At 35.7% G+C, this 21,630-nt stretch overlaps 1 protein-coding gene across 1 annotated transcript in view; it reads right to left on the reverse strand.

Annotated features, from left to right (window-relative positions):
* The window catches only part of LOC111040613 (ski oncogene), a 48,245-nt gene extending 45,945 nt beyond the window's left edge, over positions 1-2,300 (reverse strand). The window contains exon 1 of the mRNA XM_022324559.1: positions 464-2,300. Within this exon, the coding sequence (XP_022180251.1) occupies positions 464-1,393 (930 nt within the window). The 5' untranslated portion in view covers positions 1,394-2,300. The remainder of the gene's footprint in view (positions 1-463) is intronic.
* Positions 2,301-21,630: the final 19,330 nt, after the last annotated feature.

A 21,630-nucleotide genomic window follows, 5' to 3' on the forward strand; every position in this document is an offset into this window, starting at 1 on the left:
TTTAACCTTAAAACCATCATTTATATTTTTTTGAGTAAGCAAAAAAAAAATTTTATTTCATATTTTTAAACGTGCATTTGGAAAACTGTATACCTAATTATAAATTTGACAACGTTGGAGCCAATTTATAATGCAATCGTGCCGTATTTTAGGATTCCCGTGTCATTCGACAATATATTGTTTCCAAAAATGTTAATCGTACGAAATCGGGTCTACCCTTTACAACTAGTCGGCGAATAGGGTTTACACAGATAACGTTATCTAGGCGGAAATGGCTTAGTAGTTTGAATGCATCTGTATATATATATTCGTATTGGCATATTATTAACCTGACTATTATAGCACTTAGCGTTAATTTTCGAAAACATTTACCACGATAGCGATAATAATGATACTAATAATAATAATAATGACTGCTTGCTTTAAGATAGATTAACTGTTGTTGTTAGTATCATTGTCTTACCTGTTTTCGTTTTCGAGAGGAGAAGTGCGCGGTGGCCGAATCGTCGATCTGCTCCTTGAACGTCTCGAACAGGTTGACAACTTGCGCGTAGTCCGGGTGCCCGTGCGACACCTTGACGTACGCTTTCCAGTTCTCGCGCTTGTAGCCCCAGTGGCACGAATTCGTGCCCGTGAACCGGTGTATGTGGTTGACGAACCGTTGGGGCGCGAATAGCGCCTTGCACTCGACGCACTGGATGCATGCCGAGAACTTCTCTGTGTACAGTTCCGGCATACACACGCCCCGGGTCTTACCGAACACATCGTGGAACACTTCGAACGAGAAAGTGACCACGTCGTCGGGCACCGGGGCCGCGGGTGGCGGGATCCGGTGAAGCAGTGCGAAACACAGTCGCTCGGCATTCGTCTTCGTCATCAGCCCGCAAGACGGCGCCGTTACCGGCAGTATCTGGCAGTGCTTGAGCATGTCCAGCTGTTCGGGCGTACACCGAGAACAGTAGATGCGCAGCTCGTCGCACACCTGGTTGATCTGGGTGAGTGTGAAGTCCCGGAGCACCGTATTAAGGATCTGTGGCAGGCACAACCGCATCTCACCGCCCACCATGAAGCACGCGATCTTCTCCCATTCCAACTCCGTCTCAAACAGCTCGCATCCCGACTGGTCAGGCACGTAGAGCACCGGGTGCAAGGGTGGTGGTGGTGGTGGCGCCGGTGCCGGCGTTTTCCGACCACCGGTGGACTCAGAGTCGCCGCCGGTCGCGGTGGGCATTGGCGCCTTGGGCGAGCACACGGCCACCGCAGCGCCCGACGGTTCGTCCAGCACCGAGTTCGGTCCCTGCAGGCTCCTGGGCGCACTCATCTGGTAGGTTTTGAGCACTTTGTTTATGTGCGGGTTGTTCACCTGCTGGTCGTTCTGGTGGTCGTCTTCCATCTCGACCGTGCGGGTCGAGTGGTCCGTCAGAAGTCGTTGTCGTCGTCGTCGTCGTCGTCGTCGTCGTCTCCTTCGCGCCCACACAATCAAGTGCTCGTTTTTTACGCACGGTCGTCTGTTCACAGCACTACTGCCCTTGCTATTGCTGCTACTTCTACTGCTACTGCTACTCCTACTACTACTACTACTGGTGCTACCGATTTCGGTGATGCTCCTGTCACTGCTTGACTGCGACGACGGCACTCATATCGCCGCGGCGAATGCGGACACGTCATGACCGCAGTGCGCGGACGATCGCGCGACAACAATCACCGGTGGCCGCAGTGGCCGTGTCGACGACGGCATGTGTCGCGGCGGGACCACGTCGACGACAACACCATCAACACACCGGTATGGGTCGTTAGAAGCTCTGTGAAAATCGCGCATGCTACGGAAACACTCGCGGAAATGGATCAAATACCGGCTCGAGTCCAAAACGATTAAACGTATTTAATGTAAAAAAAATAATTCGAAAAATATGTATAAAATAGAATGTTGAGGTTAAACGCGTATCATGGCGCGTGCAAAAAGCAAACTTTATAATTTTAATTGTAATACCTTTGGTATGAGAAGAACGAACGAGCACACAAAACGATAACAGACGGAATACGCACACTCGGAACACACGGTACACGCGCGTTAAACAGTCGGACTAACACGAAAAAAAAATGTTACGATTTTATTTCAATAAATTATTGTAAAATAATATATTATACATCATACAGTATTTATATTTATATATATATATATATGGTTATGATAAAACAAAAAACAAAAAACACGTCGCGGACGAGAACAACAAAGCGAACACACTCGCTGACAGGCGCGCGTACACTACACGAATGACTGTGTGCGACTGCGGCGGCAGTAGTAGCGTAGTAGTTGTAGTAGTAGTAGTAGTAGTAGTAGTAGTAGTAGTAGTAGCGCTGGGCGGCGGGTGGCGGCGACGATGGTGACGGTGGCGGTGGTAGTGGTGTCGGCGGCGGTGTTGGCGTCGGCGGCAGCGGTGGAGGTGGAGGTGCCGTGACCGAGTCGAACGTAATAGCGCTGCTGGCCCCCGATCGGCGGCGGCGGTCGGGCACGCAGACGGCGGCGGCGACGCACACGCATCGGAAAACAGAGTGGGAAGAACACACAGTGTTGCGATAGAACGTGTGGCGCGGGGGGAGGAGTGGAGCGGTGCTAGCACACAGACGCACACACACTCATACCTCGTTCCCAGTGTGCGCGACGATGGGCCTGGCGGAACGGTAGCGGCAGCGGCGGCGGCGACGTTGGCAGACGTCGAGACCAGACAAGGGGCGGCGGCGGCGGCGGCGTCGTCGTCGGCGGCGGCGGATCCTTGTTGTGTGCGTGCATGTGCGCGCGCAACCGTCTAGTCGCCAAAACCCGAAATTATTCACCGCGTCACATTATTATTATTATTATTACTATTTTATAGACCAAGCACCGACACATACGAGCTCGCACGTTTTCACGCACACAAACGTCTCGCACACCGACGTCATAATATTATGTTTTTTGTTTTGTTGTTCCGGAAAAGTGCGTTTTATCGACACGTTTAATAGAAGTCGGCATGTCGTACTGAATGTAACGACTGCATACGATCTACTGTGTGTTTACGTTTGCCCAGGCCCTGAAGACTAGAAGTCCTCTTTTACAAATTCCTCATTTTAGGGTTCTTAATAGCGATCATTTGTAAATACCTTTACAATTTGTAAAAAAGTACTCTAGTTTGTTAATCGTGTGCAATTCATGCTGAATTGGACTATAATAATTTGTAGAAATATACTCTGTTTTTGAGCTCTCTTCTCACGAGCTTATCATAGGAATTGAATGTTTTTAATTTTTCTACGGCAATAGACGCTTTTCGGTTTTCATTTCCACACAACAGAAGTGTGATGTAAGTAATATATTATCGTACAAAATCTCGGCGTGTCAGTTTTCTTTGGTGGGTCCCTCGCCGAGGAGACTTATCGGAGAACTCAACAGCGAACGACACCTCCGAACACTGTACACGGTCGGTGGACCGAAAGTGAGACAGACGTGTTTCGGGTGTGTCGTGAGCGGTTCTCACACACACACACACACACACACACACACACACACACACCGTTGTGCGGCCGTAGCGCTCGCTAGTGTGTGCATGTGAAATGTGTGTGAGTGTGTGTGTGTGCGTGCGCGACTACTACTACCGAGCCGCCAGACGCAGACGTCGGCGAAAAAATATTACCGAACGTTGACCTCTCGTCATCTTCGTCCGGCGGTGGCGACGGCCGACGGCGCATGCATAACAACTTACTATAATAATAATATTATTACGATTATTACGATTATTATTATTACTATGTGTTATTATTGCGATAAAAATATATTATTATATCGAATGCACACGCTCACTCGCATTACAATATTAATATTATTGCAACGAAGATAATTTTACCGCGACCGCGCTGTATGCACTTCACCGAGATACGGTAACGTGTGTCGAGTACAACGCCATCGCGATCATTATTATTATATTTCGTTACTGCAGTAATGCGACACATGCACGGTGCATGTATTTTTATTATGCACATATTATGATAATATATGCCGAACTGTGTAATGTTTATCTTTCTGTTTCTCACGTCCGTCACCGGCGGTTCGTTATGTTTTTTTCTCTTCCTCGGGACCGCCGCCGACGCCCGACAACAGATATTGTTCTTCCGTCCGAAATGTGCTGTTGGCCTCCGTGGTCGCAATCAGTGATCGACCGTGTCGCGGAGGTACACCGACCACCCGATATTATTATTTTAATAAAATATTATACGACGGCAGCGTGTAGGTATTGCGCATAGCAATATTTCAGGGTATGGTGGACCGATTTTCTAGTTCACCAGCCGCGGCCGCCAACAATCGCCGCACAATAAAACGTAACACGATTTATGAGACGACGATGTCCATGGTAAATTATTATGCCGAATGCCACGGAACCGCGTCATTTTTAATTAACCGGAATGTAAAATATAAAAACGCGAGCGACCAAGTTATTGTATCTGTAGTTAATGGTCGTAATATATTTCGACGACTACAATAATAACGTGAGCAGACGACGTCGGTTCAACTCGTTCCGAATGCATTACAATAATATTATATTATTATCGCCGTTACCGTCGGGCGGTCTCCGGGCGGCGGCGATTATTAATTTTTTATTTTACTTTTCGCGCGCAAACCTCATGCATAATGCATAATATCCTATTCGCTGCTCGCATAATATGAGTGCAGTCTTACACAGCCTTATACTTGGTATGATATTATACGCACACACGCGAGCACGACCGACACATAAAAGGTGTATTACACGTGCAACTACCTGCGGACTGGCCCGACAAACCAGTAATAATAATAACACACATCCTCCTCGTAGTCGTCGTCGTCGGGCCGAGGACAAGTCGCGCCAAGTGCACCGCGCAGTGACGATTGTTGCGAAATCGCAAATCTACCTCATTACAATTATTATTTAGGTACACGCAACGGCGCGAGCGTGTGTGTAAAATTGTATATTTTTTTTTCCAGCTCGCCCGTCGTCCAATTATTATAATATTATCTTATTGTCTTCGTATATTTTATTGCAGGCCTCAGCCGAATACTCGAATTAGTGTACGCAATAATTAGCGGCGGCGTTCCGGGAAGAACGCGCGGCAACTGGTCACACTGGTCTCGGGCGCGCGCACGCGAAGGAAGATCGTCGGAATGGAATGCGAACGAAAATACAAGACTGAGGGACTCTGCACGTCGCCGGGCGAGAGGTGGATTGTGCCAAGAAGGTTGCCAACGCTGTCGCTTCGCCGCCCGCTGGAACGCCGTGCCGCGCGCGAGCGGCCAACTGCTGTCGCGCCGGCCGCGGCATTGCGGGACGAAGACTACGACGACTGCATCCATCGGCGGCACCGGATGCGGCGAGCTGCACCGTGAAAAGCATCCACGGCGGCGGACGAGGGGCGCATCACCGCTGCCGCCACCGTGGAGAGAGAACCGAGACGTAGAGCACTGCACCGCGGCCAAATCTCTTAACGCTCCGCCGCCGGCAAAACGATAATGGTATAACAACAATATTAACAACAATAATAGAATGCGACGTTCCGCTCGCCCATTTATCGCCGGCACATTTTGTAACGTCGTTACATTGATGCCCCGACGATACGACTCCGCGGACGGCGTACTGAGTGATTCACCGAGCATGCTCATTGCTCAGCGCTCACCCCTGTTTTTACCTATAACCGTGCATTTTTACGGATTCTGATGTTTTCAAATTGTTTTAGCATAATAAGACACCTACTTCGAGTGACCACATTTTTAATCACTTCGATTGTTTTTATGAAGAAAGTTTCTTTTCTCAAATGATAGCTGCCCTTTTTTATCCGTTCGTCTTGAAGCAGATGGCTTTTTAAAAATGTTAATTTACCTATATAAACTGAAATTTGTAAGAACTCTTTATGAGTAAGTTATTAAGCTTTATGAGGGTTCTAAGGGTACAGGATAATAAATCCAAAATCAAAATCATATAATGTAACAAGAAACTTATTGATGTATCGTGCTAAGACGGTTTGAATTTAAAAAAGACAGTTTAATTTATTATAATATTATTACAAACATTTAACGTAAATTGACAGTTAATTAATTGGAAGTCAGTAACCTCAGGTCATGATATTATATAGTCCGAATATCATTTTGTTGTACAATATTTTTTAAGAGGACGCTGCACCCGTATACCTATAACAGCAGACCTATAAGTCTCGTATTCTTGATTCTTACAATACAGTTTATTTGCAGTAATGTTTGCAGTTTGTTTGCAGTTTATTATTAATATAGTTGATATCAAATCAAACATATTATTATTGAGTTTGTATAGAGGAGGATATAAGTGCCCAGTTTTTTTTGGACTCACCAAGTACAGTTTCTATTCTTTTTTTACTTTTAAATAAAGTAGATAAATATTGTTTTTTCAAAATTATTTAATTAGTTTAAAAAATATATAAATTTAAAAAAACCTTTTTTTTCCAAAGTCAAAAATATGTAAATTTGCTCTAATATTATAATAATGCTCTTTTAATAAACTGTAGGTGGAATCCGGTACGTAGATTTTCTATCTTACTTTTTTCTATGTTACGACTTACGAGTGTGTAAGGCAGAGACAACGCGTGCTGGTGTAGGCGTCGTTCCCCTAATCGAATGTATCTAATTACTACATTGTAGCATGGTAAAATAAATAAAGACTATTAGTCATACGTATAGTAATAATTTAATATAGGTAATATATATATATATTATATTATATTAAAATATAATATTCAATTGTTCAAGATGTATATAATTTAATGTTCTAATTCCTCCATTCGACGAATATCTAGATGGCGTTTTCTATAATCCATCGGTTATAATATACTCCGATATTCGTATCACAATAAGCGACAGCCGCACTGCTTTGGATTTCGAAAAGAAAAACAATATTTTATGTAGGTAGTAGACACACACATATATATATATATATATATATATAAGGGCTATACGCCTGTATTGTTAATAATACGACGGCTGGGGTGAGTGACTAGGCACTAGGGTATAAAATAGAAGAGGTGAGATTATTTTTGCACCCTTCTTTAAATTAGATTTTTTGCACATGATAGGCACCCAAGACCCCAAGTAGATTATTTCTACTTGACCAGCATTGATGATTTTATCAGTGGCGTAGCCAGGGGTTGTTGGTTAAGTTAGGTAATTATTTCTATGGTCTAAGCAAATACAAATTTATATACCCGCACAGGAACCGAAACCTAAAATACAACCTTGGTATCTGTATGATAAACGTATGGGAGATTCTAGTTAAACCAACTCTGTGTAAACACATTGTTAGCCCCTCCCTCCAAAGAAAAATCCTGGCTTTGCTACTGAATTATATTATACGTACCTTTATAAATAATTCAGTGGCGAATGCTTACTCCGAATTATGGGTATGCTCATTTGTCACAATGTATTACAGGAATACACGTTTATCCCAAGATTAAATTTCAAAAAAAGGTTTACCACCAATTAGTTTTTATTTATAGTGAGGCTTTCAAAAAATTGCCATACACTAGTACTCGATACAGTCAAATATAAATTATACAAATCATTGGTGAAGAGCAGCTGAACCCCTGAGTGGTTATTTTCTCAGGCTGCTAGTGGAGTATCTCTAGGAGTAGTCAGTATTTCAAACAAAACGTGTTGTATAGCTTGCGCACACATCAATCGCATGCTCTATCGGTTCCTGAAAATTACGATAAAATCATAAATCATGATCACAGATAACTGATAGGACGTAAAACAGAAATCGATGAGATTTTTGTCATACATTATGATTTTTTTTACATCAGCATGTGACGGCATGGTTATCATGCTTAGACAATTCGTCAGTGATGAATAATAATATGTAGCATCGCAGAGGTGCGTACTTAAAATTTGGTAGATTGATGAATAATTTTTTCAATATTTTTAATATTAAATACTGTAATACATGGTTATTTTCTTAATTTTTAAGCACTTATTAAATATGTAAGCATATGAATGTTTTCATCCTTAAAATTGTTCATAGGAAACCTTCAACATATAAATAGGTAGGGTAATTAAAGTTATAGACTGAATAGTGTGTATAGTACATTAGTACATTATAATAATAGCCAATAGGTATGTAAATAAAAGTTTATGAGCTAGTAGAAATATTTTAGATAGTGGGGTGTGAATCACATGAGTTTTCCTTGCAGCATCTGGACACGATGTCAGTTTCAACTATATACCAGTAAGGATATGGTCAGCGTCAGGACGCGGCGTCACGCAGTGCTGGTGCTGTTCCACTGTTTATGACGCTGCAGGAAAATCGTACCTTAACTCAGCATGGTTTGTTGACATTTTTTTTATTTCGGTTTACCCGATTACACCCACCTAAGTGGTGGTGTTGTTACGCAACGCATAACCTGCTCCGACCAAACTACTTGCACTTAAAAAAAAAACTTACTCCAAATCAGTGTTATTTATTATTGTATTTTTTTTTTTTTTGTGGCAGGCCAACGGCAAACAACATTGAACGGACGTTCGGCGCTTGGATTTGTACAAACTCTATTCTGTTTAATGTTAATTCTAATTGTAATATTATGCCACATTGCCGCCATTATAAAATAATATATTATATGCGATTGTAATATACTGATATCACTGGTACAGCGCGTGTGTACAGCGTAGCGAAGAAATAACATAAAAAATAAATTGTAAGCGTATAAAATATCGATAAATAAAATCTTATTCGATATTTTATATTGGCGAAACCACGCGCATGGCAAAAAGGCAATAAAAATAATATAATATACATAATATACTCACACACAAAAACGCACGATTCGCGCGTCGGTTAATTTATTACTAATCGGTTTCTTTTATCCGTACATGTATACAATCTAATATTTTATACATGAGCGTACGGCGTATATGTACCTACCCGTTGGACAATAGAACGTGTAGTATATGTAAAACGAAAACCTATTAGGTATATATGATGTATCTTTATAAATTTATAATCGTTAGGAACACAAATACGCAAAATCAAATATAATACAATGTAGGTGTACGGTATATTGCATATCATAAAATGTACATGTCAAGGACGAGGACGCCTGTATTGTACGTATGGCACAAGTATGAGGCATTTGAAGTTTTGATGCCACCCCTGTTACAGTATTGCCTCCATACATTTGACATTACGCATATGTGTAATTTTATAAACATCTATGTATTACCTACTCTTATCTAATTTTTGCGAACAATGTTATAAGAAGCTAGTCCGTTTAAATTATTATAATTATTGTACCAAATGTCGTTTCATGTATTATTATAACTTTGGGCTCTTGCCCGTATTTTTAATAAATAAATAAATAATATAATGGTCCAATTTAGAAACTTTAAAAATAACAATCTCATTTTTTTTTCAAAATTTTGTATAGGTAATTTTCTAGTAGCGGCACCACTGAATTTTTTTTTTACCACTACAATTTTAATATGCTACATTGCTACCTATTGTTTTTATGACATAAAAAAATTATGAGATTTTATCAAGCAAAGTCCGAAACAATGAATAGGTTCAACAATCTGAATGATCTACGCAGCTACAAACCATAAACCACGACTTAACTGAAAATCATATTTAAGAATAATTTTAAGACATTCAACACAAGTCAGTCCTCACTTTATAGTCACTACCCCTTGAATACTTCTCTGGGTATAATTGTACCTATATAATTTGCATTTTAGGAACTAAAAACGACAAAAGGAACCAAATGAAAACGGACAAAATTCGACAAGATTAATGATTCGAAACTATAAAATCTATGTCAAACAATAAAATAAATATATATTATTTATAGTATATCACGTAATAAATAAATAATATTATATTACACGTAGGATTTATTTCACTCGCTGCAGTGTGATGCTGAAGAAATGTATTGGCTGTGGCGGATCCTCGAGATGATGGAACTATTTCGATCGAAATCATATAATATTATGTATAGGGACATATTACATACCTATTTATATGGGTAAACATTATTACGGGCGACTGACTGACTGTCTCTCTCTCTCTCTCTTTCTCTTTCCCTCTTTCTCTTCACAGCCTGTCCACTCGTGTTTAATAACAACAATATCCTCCTATCGTGAGCAATGCGAGCCTGGTAAGAGTGTCCTCGCGGTACACAAATCTTGAAAACTCGTATATACATCTATCGTGTTACACTTTGTTGTATGAAGTGCAGACTCCCAACCTATATCCATAATATTATACCTAGAAATACAATGTGTAAGGTACACTTGAATATCGTGTTGAATGTATTCTGCGTATGTATAGCGCTGCGCCGGTTTTGTACCTATATATATATAAAGGATTATTATAAACTATATAGGATTTAATTTAATTAAAGTGTTGGCAAATAGTATTTCAAATTCCCCGAATAATTAAGTATATATTATAATATATGTAATATACCAAACACACCCACAGAGTTGCAGATGTGAGGATATTATAGGAATAAATTGTGAGCGGCTTGAATTAAAAAAGGTCGAAAATCTGGACTGGGCTGAAAAAACACGATAACATTATACGCCTGAGTGGCCCGCGGTATCGCATATAATGACGTTTAATGACTATCTTAGGGTTAACCCCAACTTAACCGTAAAATGTTCATGTCTGCAGTGATACACATTGCAGATATAGTAACTGATAACTACAATGTTATATTATACATTTATACACCTGCAAAAACGAAAAATTCGCCAATTACACATTCTGAGCTATAATAACTATAATTGTTTTGAGTGCCTATAATAGTTGGCTTACTATATAATATAAATGCTAGTTTGATGACGCCTATAAATTTTACGTTCTGATTTCCAGTGAGGAGGGTGGCGAGATAAGAAGATAAATAATTTCACGCAAAACGTAAATGGCACCCGATACATTTTAAGGTATTATCCATATCTGTGAAGTTACATTATTTAATATTTTTATGCAGCCTAAAATACAACTATAATTTATCTTCCGAAATTTTATTTTAACATGTTTGCTAAAATAAAAAAATGTAATAAAAATACGTTATACATTGCGTTTGTTAATTCAATAATAATAAAAAAAAAACATATAATAATTATATTTATTAGCTAACATTATAATAATTATATATTTATCAGCTAATATTATCGAGGTTAAAAATGTTGAACCGGGCAATTCAAACTATAATATTATAAAAGTTATTTTCGTAAATCACTAAGTATTTTCATGCCTATATATAGTAACGATACATCATTTTTACGTAATACTGAGCCTCGTATAAAGCCTATAACAGTAAAAAATTATATGTATTATAACACATATAATATACAATATACATAACATTATTGTATGTGTTATATAATTTTTTACTGCTCAGCAATATTTACATCCATAAAATGTTTTTTTTCACATTTTGCAATTTCAAAGGTTCCGTCCTACTATTAATTGTTGTGCACATTCACTCGAATATAAACGTTCGACTTTCACACCAATACATATATGACGCTTATACCACTGTCGCAGAGTTTTTAAGCGTATTTTGACGAATTCAAAGTCTGCGCTTGTTATAGACATCATGAGCGCAATATTTCAAGACGCCCGTCTCAGAAACCGAGAAATGCACGATGCAATTTATCACGAGCACTTTTTTTTATTTTCCTACCACTCAACTGCCGCAGTGGGCGCAATACATTTACAAACGCCCATCGTTTCGAGCGACAACCGAGCCGGCCGGACGGACGGACCGCGCGCGGGTGTGCGCATTCTGGAAGATTACCGGAAGTAAACGCAGACACGAGCGGGGTAAAAATACTGCAGGCCGCGGTCGGTGTTTCGGGTGCAGCGCCGTCGGAATGGAAATAATAATGCAACAACGACCTTTCCGGAAATCGCGGTATGGCTTCGGCGAACGAGGAAAAATAAAACCACCGGCGTTCAAGTTCAACTGGGCGTGTGCGCGTTCCGTCGACGCTAGACGACGCGTCGGACAGACGATGCACTTGCGGCTAAAGTGTGTTTATTCTATTATAATATGCATTGTAAATTGTACATGATATTATTATTATTACACTGCACACGCCAATACGCCATCATTATAATAATGTACCCATACCATTCTGTTTGCGCGTGCAAAATCCTTGAACATAATTTATGCATAGGTACACCTACCTATAATATCATATTATAATATACGTAAAATACCGCAACATTATATAATAATATATCAATCGCACCGTTGCCTGTATGTATTATATTATATATTATTATTTTTACTATCACTCATTATTATATTGCATTTTATGTCCGTCGGGACGGACTCTCCGACTAGGACCGTCGATATCATTATTGCGAAAGATGATAGCATAATAATATGACTGTGCACAACACGTAATAATAATAATAAACGGCCAACAGTTTAGACGTCTTTAGGTTATACCCGCCGCCGTGTTAATTGTTACGCGCACTATAAAATGTATGATAAATGTATTATTCTGCAGACTTAAATTTGTGCCAAAACTTATATCGGTAGCGCTGACGTGTATACCAACGGCAGTTATCAATATGTTTATAATATAATTATACTAACACGATTTATCAGTCGTATAACTCAAACGCGTGCCACGCAGTGAAACGCGCGACGCGCTGTGGCTTTGCATCTAGGTACATATAGCTGCAATTAATTTGAAAAAACTCAATGTAATAAGTGATAAGTCGGCCATAATCGACCCATGATCGATGTTTTTCTACTTTTATCTGCAAAGTGTTTATAATTCATTTTTCTTCTACTTATTATTATTATCATCATTACCGTGAGTAAAATAATGGTAGGTATTCTTCTATATAATATATTATACTAATATTCAGGGCTCGGACAGTCAGATGTAGTAGGTATTTGATAAACCGCATATAATACTAGTCTGAATAATATACAATATGAGACAAGCTAAAATAGCAGAGTACATGCTTTATATTTGTGTTGTGCATCAATAAGATTTCAACTTTAAAATTTTATATTGGATATTTTTGGATATTTTTTGAGCGTTTTAGATTTTAATTTCTATTTTCCCAGTTTGGTGATATATATATATATGCTAATATGCATATGCTAATATGCAATTTGATTTATATTTAGTTTTACATCGTAGGAAACAATAGTTATTGTGAATACCTAGATAAGAAAAATTCCATAAATATTTATTCTTTTTTCCAGATAATTTTGAATAGTTACTTCCAATTGATGTCATTCAAGTTCATTTTAGTTATTTTATTTATTAATTTTTTTTCGATTTTTTTGTAAAAGATGATAAGTGAACTTTTTTTTTTTTGCAATTTTTATATTTTTATGACATATTTCAATACTTTTACTTTTTAGTGCTATAAAATAAAAGCACCGTGAATATCATTTAAAAATATGTAGATAATACAAAATATTATTCAATTTATAAGATAATAATACAATATAGGTACCATGGTTTGTATGTTCCGATAAAACGTATATGCACTAGCGTGCACCCGGTGGTCGGTGCAACACTGCATGATGCAACGGCGGCGGTGCAGCGAAGCCAAGGCCACCTAAATGTGAGCCTCTCCCATAAGATTCTGTCGTCGTAATGCAATGTCCGTATTTTTATTTAAAATTTTTCTTTTTAACGAGCGTCCGTGATATTGCGCCGTTTGAACGACATAGCCAACAGGCAACAGGTATAATAATAATAATAATAATAATAATAGTTATAATACATATAATAATAATAATGATAATATGCACTCGGACGCGCAAGGCGGCCTTCCTCTGCAGAAGACGAAATGAGTTTGTGCTTGAATTCCTCGTCCCGAGACAACACGAACGAATAGCCGAATCGCAAAGCCATATAATATTATCCGTACGTGCATATTATACGAGTTCGCTAATTTATACGAATAAATCGTCTAGGTTAATTCGTCGTAACTCAGTTTAACCTTGAACGATCGTTTTAATTGCCAATGCATTTTGTTGCACGAACACTCGGTCGTATAATAGTAATGCACTAATACCTAAGTGTATTCGTAATACTATATAATAGCGCGGAACGTATACATAATAACATTTAAATGAATAATTTAAATTATTTTATGCCACACACTTATCTATATCATTGAAAAAATTACTGGTAAAAATATGTCCAACAAATAAACTCCGACGTTGCACTCGTGACGGTGTGCAACAGTAAGTAACCTGCATGACTCGATTTTATCATTATTTTTTTCATAACGCTCATCTGAACGGGCTAAAAATATGGACCGCTGACGATAGCAATCAACGCCGGGAGGATTGACGACGTGCGATGTTTATCGTCATTCATCCCGAATGTACGTGCAAAACCCCTTATTGTATTTATAAATATATCATTATTATTATTTGAATAAGTGCGAAGGTATAGTCGGATAGTCGCTGTGCGTGTATACATAGACTGAATGCACAATATGTATACCATAATAGGTAAAGAAATACAAGTCGTATGTATATATATATTTAGGCAGTAGTTACCGCGGGTGCTACGGCCGGTTTCGGTGATTCAAGATAAATTATGCACCCCGAAAATATTTTACGAGATGCGCACGGGGTCCCCAGCGGCGACGACAACGTGCACTTTAAACGTTTTATCGTCTGATAAAAAAGCGTATTGTGTTCTTATTTTTTTACTTTGGATTTTCATTTTTTTTCATTCATTACAATAATTTACTACAAAAACGTTTTACACTGTGTATATATAGGTTCGAGTGTGCGCATTGGTACTAGTACAACAACTGTAATATTGTATTGTTTTGTGCACAAGACATGCGTTATCAAAATATCACAACAATGAAAAAAAAACCTAAATAAATTAAATGTCTATTACAGAAAAACACTGTCGAACGTGTTTAATTTCCCGAAAAATTACAACAGCATCTACGTCCTACAGCATTTTTGTTATCACGTCCACGTCATATTATTATTATAACAGTCCTATAGTAGATAAAAAAAACCTGGTTGGTAATTTCTGTCGGACAATACGTTTTTACTTGACTCGATATTATTACTGCTGAAATACAAGTTACAACGAAACGAACCGATAAGACTTTTTGAGATGAAATATAAAACAATATAATGTAGGTAAGTACGTCAATATAAACTGGCTGTGTAGATATAGTTACATTAATGCTTTAATAGACAACATCACAGCAGTAGTCCTCAATATACGTATTATTATTATTGTACACCTATATACATATAATCATATAATACGTACTTAATATGCCTATAACATATTATAAAGTTGTTTTCAAACAAAACAAATTAACATACTTTTATAGAAAACAAATAGCAATTAAAAAACAATGCGGTATATTAATTAAGCCGGTTGTAGCTGTATGGACCGGGTACTATACCTATAACTCATTGCATTGTTAATCTGTGTGTGCGAGCCACATGAAGTATTTATAGTGTACCCCAACGCGTATAGGTTGGTAATCATATGACATTATATTTTTTAAAGACGAATTACTAAATAATTAGAGTAATATTATTGTAGACATTGCAAGCATTTTAATTATCGTATGTATTTTATAAAACTTGGTTTTTTTTACAATCCGATTTGTCTTTGTACTCGTGGCCAATTTTTATACATAAATACACGACGTCTGGCTATATTTACGAGGTATAGGTAGATTTATAATATTGTTTTCAATCAAATGTTGTTTAAATTTATGATGTATGGTTTATGGACAATAGGTAAAATTGAAGATTCCTTCGAAGATGCCATGAAAAATAAACAATTAGGATTCACTTCGAAAAACCTTTATGTTCATACAATTTAAATGTGTGTTAAATTTAGATTCAATAATAAATCATTGAAAAGGAAAAACAATCCTGAGCGAAGACAGTTTATCAGCTCATATATATTATATTAAGTTTATTTCATTATTTGTTTTTTGATATTGCTATTAAAATAATTAATTTTATTATTAATGGATGTAATACTGTATTACGTATAGGTGGATTTAATTTTTATATTTAATTAAAAATATTTCTGGAATAAATTATGATCAACATTTTTTTTTTTAAATTCTAGAATTAAATATTAACTAAGCTTTTAAAATAAAATAGTTTTCATCGTCATTTCTAGAAAAAATTTTTTTAAACAAATTGAAGACATAAAAATTTGTCAACAACAAACTAGTTACAAAACAATTGTTTTTATAACTATATTTTAAAATGCTTACCAATGTTCATATTTTTTATTCTTAATTATTTTAAAAAGTAATGAGATTTTTAATTTGGACCTCCCAAAAGTAACAACTATATAACTCCAATGATCTGCAACCAGAAACTATGCTATCGAAATTGATAATCAGAGCAATTTTTTTACTAAAAAAAGTGCCTATAGACTCAAAACTAAAAAAAAACCCACATTATTGTCAAATCAATTCTCTCTTTAGTCGTAATGCATGGAGTATACAGAATCTAAAACTATAAGTTCAATTAAATAGCAAATAATAAATATATTGATGCTAAATAGTAATTATTCAATGAATAGATACAATTTTTTTAATTACCTTTATTATCAGACATGATATGGAGTACGGATTTTGCATTATGTCACCCAGTAACGGCGCAATACTTTTGCAACACCGCGTTCACTTCCCCACGCTATAACATCACATATATATTTTTTTAAATAATATCATTATTCATTACTCATTACAAATTTGTTAGCTTCAATTGTATTTTTATCTAAGCAACTTACCTTTATTTACACACATACTTATTAATCTTTTATTGTTCTTGGTAACAGTATATTTATTCAACTAGGGAATTTCAGGTAAATAAATGCATTCTTAGTTGTTTTTTTCTTTAGCCAATTTTCTAGATGATAAATCGATCGTTATTTTTTTATGGGAGAGCACAATCATTACGATTTACATTGCGAGTAAGTCACCGACCTCTAATTAGCTCCAATTTTCAATGTCTTTTTTTATATACAATACGATGAGTACTGTATAAGACATAAAAGTAGACGAGTAGTATTTTTTAAGCTAATAACAAAACAAATCGGTTATTAATACATTAAATACTGTTATAGTCAGTTAGGTATAGTATATTTCAGTATTTGTAGGTGTAATTTCTGTATAAAATATTAAAACAAATGTAAATCCTGATTATTAGATTTACATTTTTCCCACGGTCTTGTAGATTAATTGTTAAGTTTATTGTATAGTAAATATATCAATAATTATTATTATCACTTAAGCATAAGCATCAACTATATGCACTTTAGCATTTATACTCTCTTGATTCGCACCTCTCTCAATCGATGTATCGAATCGTGGAATACGAGATAATGACGTCTAATATATGTTAAGTTTATAATTTATATAAGTAGGAATTATAGAGTTTCGGTTAGTCGGCGCTGATTATCCACTGCAGGCCCTTCGACGCCGCGGTCGTACCTCGAAGCGTATTTCGCGGTCACCGGTCACGGAGTGCATATTGTATTAAATAATTATATTAAAGCTAATATTTTTACACAATTAACGTTATTATAATAACATGGTATATTAACATGTATTATATAAAACAAGCAGTAGTCTATGCATTCAACCTAATCAGTACATATTATAATATATTATGTTGAAATATATACTTAATTCACTAATATTTATACATTATAAGTTTAGATGCTAAAAATAAACTGCCATTTTTTTATTGACTGGAACCTGGCGAAATAAACAAAGAAGTTTTTCATATTACCTCTTTATTTTATACAAAAATAAAAATTGAAGAACCGTACAAAATACGTATCATTATACATTAATATATAATATATATTATCATTACACATTAATTTATAATAAATTATACAATGTATACACTGACAGGAGTACGGTCACTCCAAATCATAACTGTTCCCACCCTCCAAGAAGCGTCAGATGTGCTGCCAATCATTCTACTTCCGCCTGCACAGAACCCAAAGACGAACCACCAGCTCGCGCCCTCTGCGGAGGTAATCACACGGCCAACTACCGAGGCTACCAAGTCCACAAAAACCATCAAAGTTTCCAATATGCTAAAAATATTCCAAATAAAAAATATAATTTAAGAAATGATGTAAAATATAATTCTATTGTAAATAAGGGGGAGGACTCCGGTGTCAAAACCAACCATAACCCTCCCAATATAACTGACACCTCATCTTTTCCAAAGCTAACCTCGCAGTCTCTGCATCCTAACACACCTAAACATACTCCCCCAAATGATACTGTAAATCGATTTGAATCTAACTTAGCTACACAACTTTCCTCTTTCATTTCTGAATTCAAATTAATAATAAATCCGCTCATATCGTTACTTACAACTGTAATAAATAAACTTATAAGTTATAACCAATGTCAACTAAAAAATCAAATTTAAACATACAACATTATTATGGAATTCAAATGGCTTAAAAAGCCACCAAACATTACAGATCTTTTTATTCCAAGCTATCTTCCCATACTAACTCATTACTATCGAAAATCTCATCTACTCAACCCATAAATCCCATCCATAGGCTCAAAAGAAAATATTGCAGAGATTTGTTAATCTAAAATAAATTCATGTTGGATTCGATCACTGGTTTGCCTCCCTCTTCATATTATTCATTATTTAAAGTTATAATATTGTACACATAAACTATCCAATTTATTTATTGTGCTGTCAATCACAGATTGTAAATATCTTAAAAAAAAAGTTTAGATGACTGTAAAATTGACAAAATCAAAAGATGAAATAAGTATAGCAGAGGTCGCCAAACTTTTCCAACAATAGTGAGCTACTTTAATCATTTTAAATATCTGGTGATCGACCACTATTTATTTGGCTATATTATTTATATAGTTGCGTGCAGCTAAATAATAAATAAATTTTTTTTCTCTAATAAGTAAATTCATAAATTTGTATAAAAAATGTAAAAATGTGTTTAAGATTACGTGATCCACCGATAGCGGTAACATTAATTTTTAAGACGATCGACCAATATTCTTCTAAAGATTGATCAGTAGTAAGTGAAACATGAAGACGTATAGGTACCTACGTCATAAAACGTTCTAGACTTAATCGATATTCGATTGACCCCAATAAATCATTGATTAATTAAGTATTCAATAATTCAGAAGTCAAAACTATTTTATGCGCGCAACATCGTTTAAAAATAAAATCAAATTCATTACATAAAGATTTTAATGTTTTGTGCAATTCACTTTTATAAATGTTAATACTATACAGGCATGGATGGAAATTGAAATAAAATAAATTTTATTATAATGTATAATTGTCGGCCGTCGGGTAATAATATAAAATATTAATGAATTTATTAATATTGCTGTAATTGATAAATAATGTTCGTTATAATCGAATTGGCTTATTTTTTATCTCAATGTCATGGTATCGTAATGATGTACAAATATCCGGATTGGCTATTATTGCCATTAGTCGTTATGCATCAAAAACTTAAATGCTGCCAACCTAATGTTTGACATTTTGAAGATTCTATGTGACTTAATTATTTATTTATGCTATTGTTAATTTGTCAAAATAAAGTAGGTGAATATAAAATCTAAGACGTTATAACATTATCAAAAATAATATATACGCACCTAAGTTAGTTATTATTTAAATCTATAAAACACATAGGTGTACTGCGCGTATAATTTGTGCCTACATAAGTTTAAATAAATAAGCATAAATAAAAGTTCGGGTGCATTCACACTCTTTATTAAATACTAATCTTTATTGGTAGCGTATCAAAATGGGTGAACACTTTATCGCTTATCCGTTATTGGAATTAGCTATGCAATTATCTATAAGTAACTAATATAACTTAAAAAGGAAATTAAATACGAATGATTTGAAAAGATTTTGATTTGTTGCCAAATTCAATAATATAATGTATTTACGAGCATCTTCTATATTTTATGAATATTTTTTTTCAAGTTCACACTGCTCGTAACATATATACCACCTATATTCATACACGGGTGCGGTGATGACAATATTGAATCAAATGCACTTCATGAATATTTAAAATCCACGGAAAAAATATTATTTATATTAATATATAATTTAGTACAACATACATATAATATAATACGTATGTTATTAAATATATTTTAAAAGAGTATAACTGTATAAGACTGCATAGTACATTGTAGTATATATGTAATTGTATTTATAACTGCACTACTGCAGTCTACAAATTATTCATATACGCGTTAAAGCAGAGGCGGCGATCGACAGAACGGAACTTATAATTAGGTATAATATAAATAATATACATAAATAAATGGTGGTCGGATCACCAGATATTTAAAATTTTTAAAACAGCTAATTTATTGGAAAAGGCAACCCCCGCGTTAGAGGTTAAACTCTTGACTGCTTGAGGTAAAACGCTAAGTCAACACTGACAATGCCACAGTATTACATAATTTTAGTGATATGCATATTTAAAATAAATGGTGACCAGACTGTATCGACGTTGGTGAGATATTTAACACAGCAGTATATTATGTACTTTGTTTGGGTTGCTATATTCTATATTGTGTATTATATAATATAATGTATGTATCGAAATATGCTAATGTGATTATCGATGGTGTTTATTGCATAGTCCTTGCTTGTTTTTAACGACATCTGAGGTCAGTATACGAGTACATTCCGTTTTATAATTGAATAGAATATAATATAATATACAATATCTTCATTCTTGGTTTTGACTAAAATGCATTTTCTTTTCTTCTCTTACTATGACATTCGATATTAGTAAATAAGGTACAAATATCGCGTTATAATAATGTATACTATACTAAGTACTAACCTCGATGAAATTATACGAATTAGAATATTCGTATATTATGGTTTTATATTTTTATATATATTGTTTTTTTTATATTATGTAGTTATAAAATCAGATGATAACTATGAGTAGAGGAAATTCATGGACCTCAAAATTAAAGCAGCTGTTGTTAATCCATGGCAAATAATTGTTACGTTATATACATGTATTGGAAACATAGGCGAATAGATTTATTATTCTTACAAAAATAATTTTATTATTTATTATTATAACTTAATATATATTTTGTGACTTAGTCAAAAGTACAATATTTACATTATATTTTATATCATTTTTTGGTCATTACCATTTTGTGAGGGGGGGGGGGTAGGTTGGTTGAGCAACACATGTATGTGGGAAGAGGATTCGTCACTAAAAACCTGGGTGGTCATCCATCCGTGAACTAGCAACGCCGGCCAATGTTGACTTCGAAACACGTTAGTGACTGAAGCCAACCACTGTGTCCCACCAGGCTCCATTGAAAATTATTTTAGACTGAGTTGACTTTTTAATGTACTTATTACATTTATGTGCTGTACATTTTTTTTGTGAGTCTGTCATTTCCTTTTGGAACATTAAAAATGCTTCAATCTCAAAGTTTGAGAGTAGATTCTGGTAGAAAACGGATCTAGTTGGTAATTGAGAGGGGAGAATTTAATTAATTCAATTTAACTCATCCATTACCGTCACATACTCAA

The sequence above is a fragment of the Myzus persicae genome, unplaced genomic scaffold (genome assembly GCF_001856785.1).
Source record: "Myzus persicae strain clone G006 unplaced genomic scaffold, MPER_G0061.0, whole genome shotgun sequence".
NCBI lineage: Eukaryota > Metazoa > Arthropoda > Insecta > Hemiptera > Aphididae > Myzus > Myzus persicae.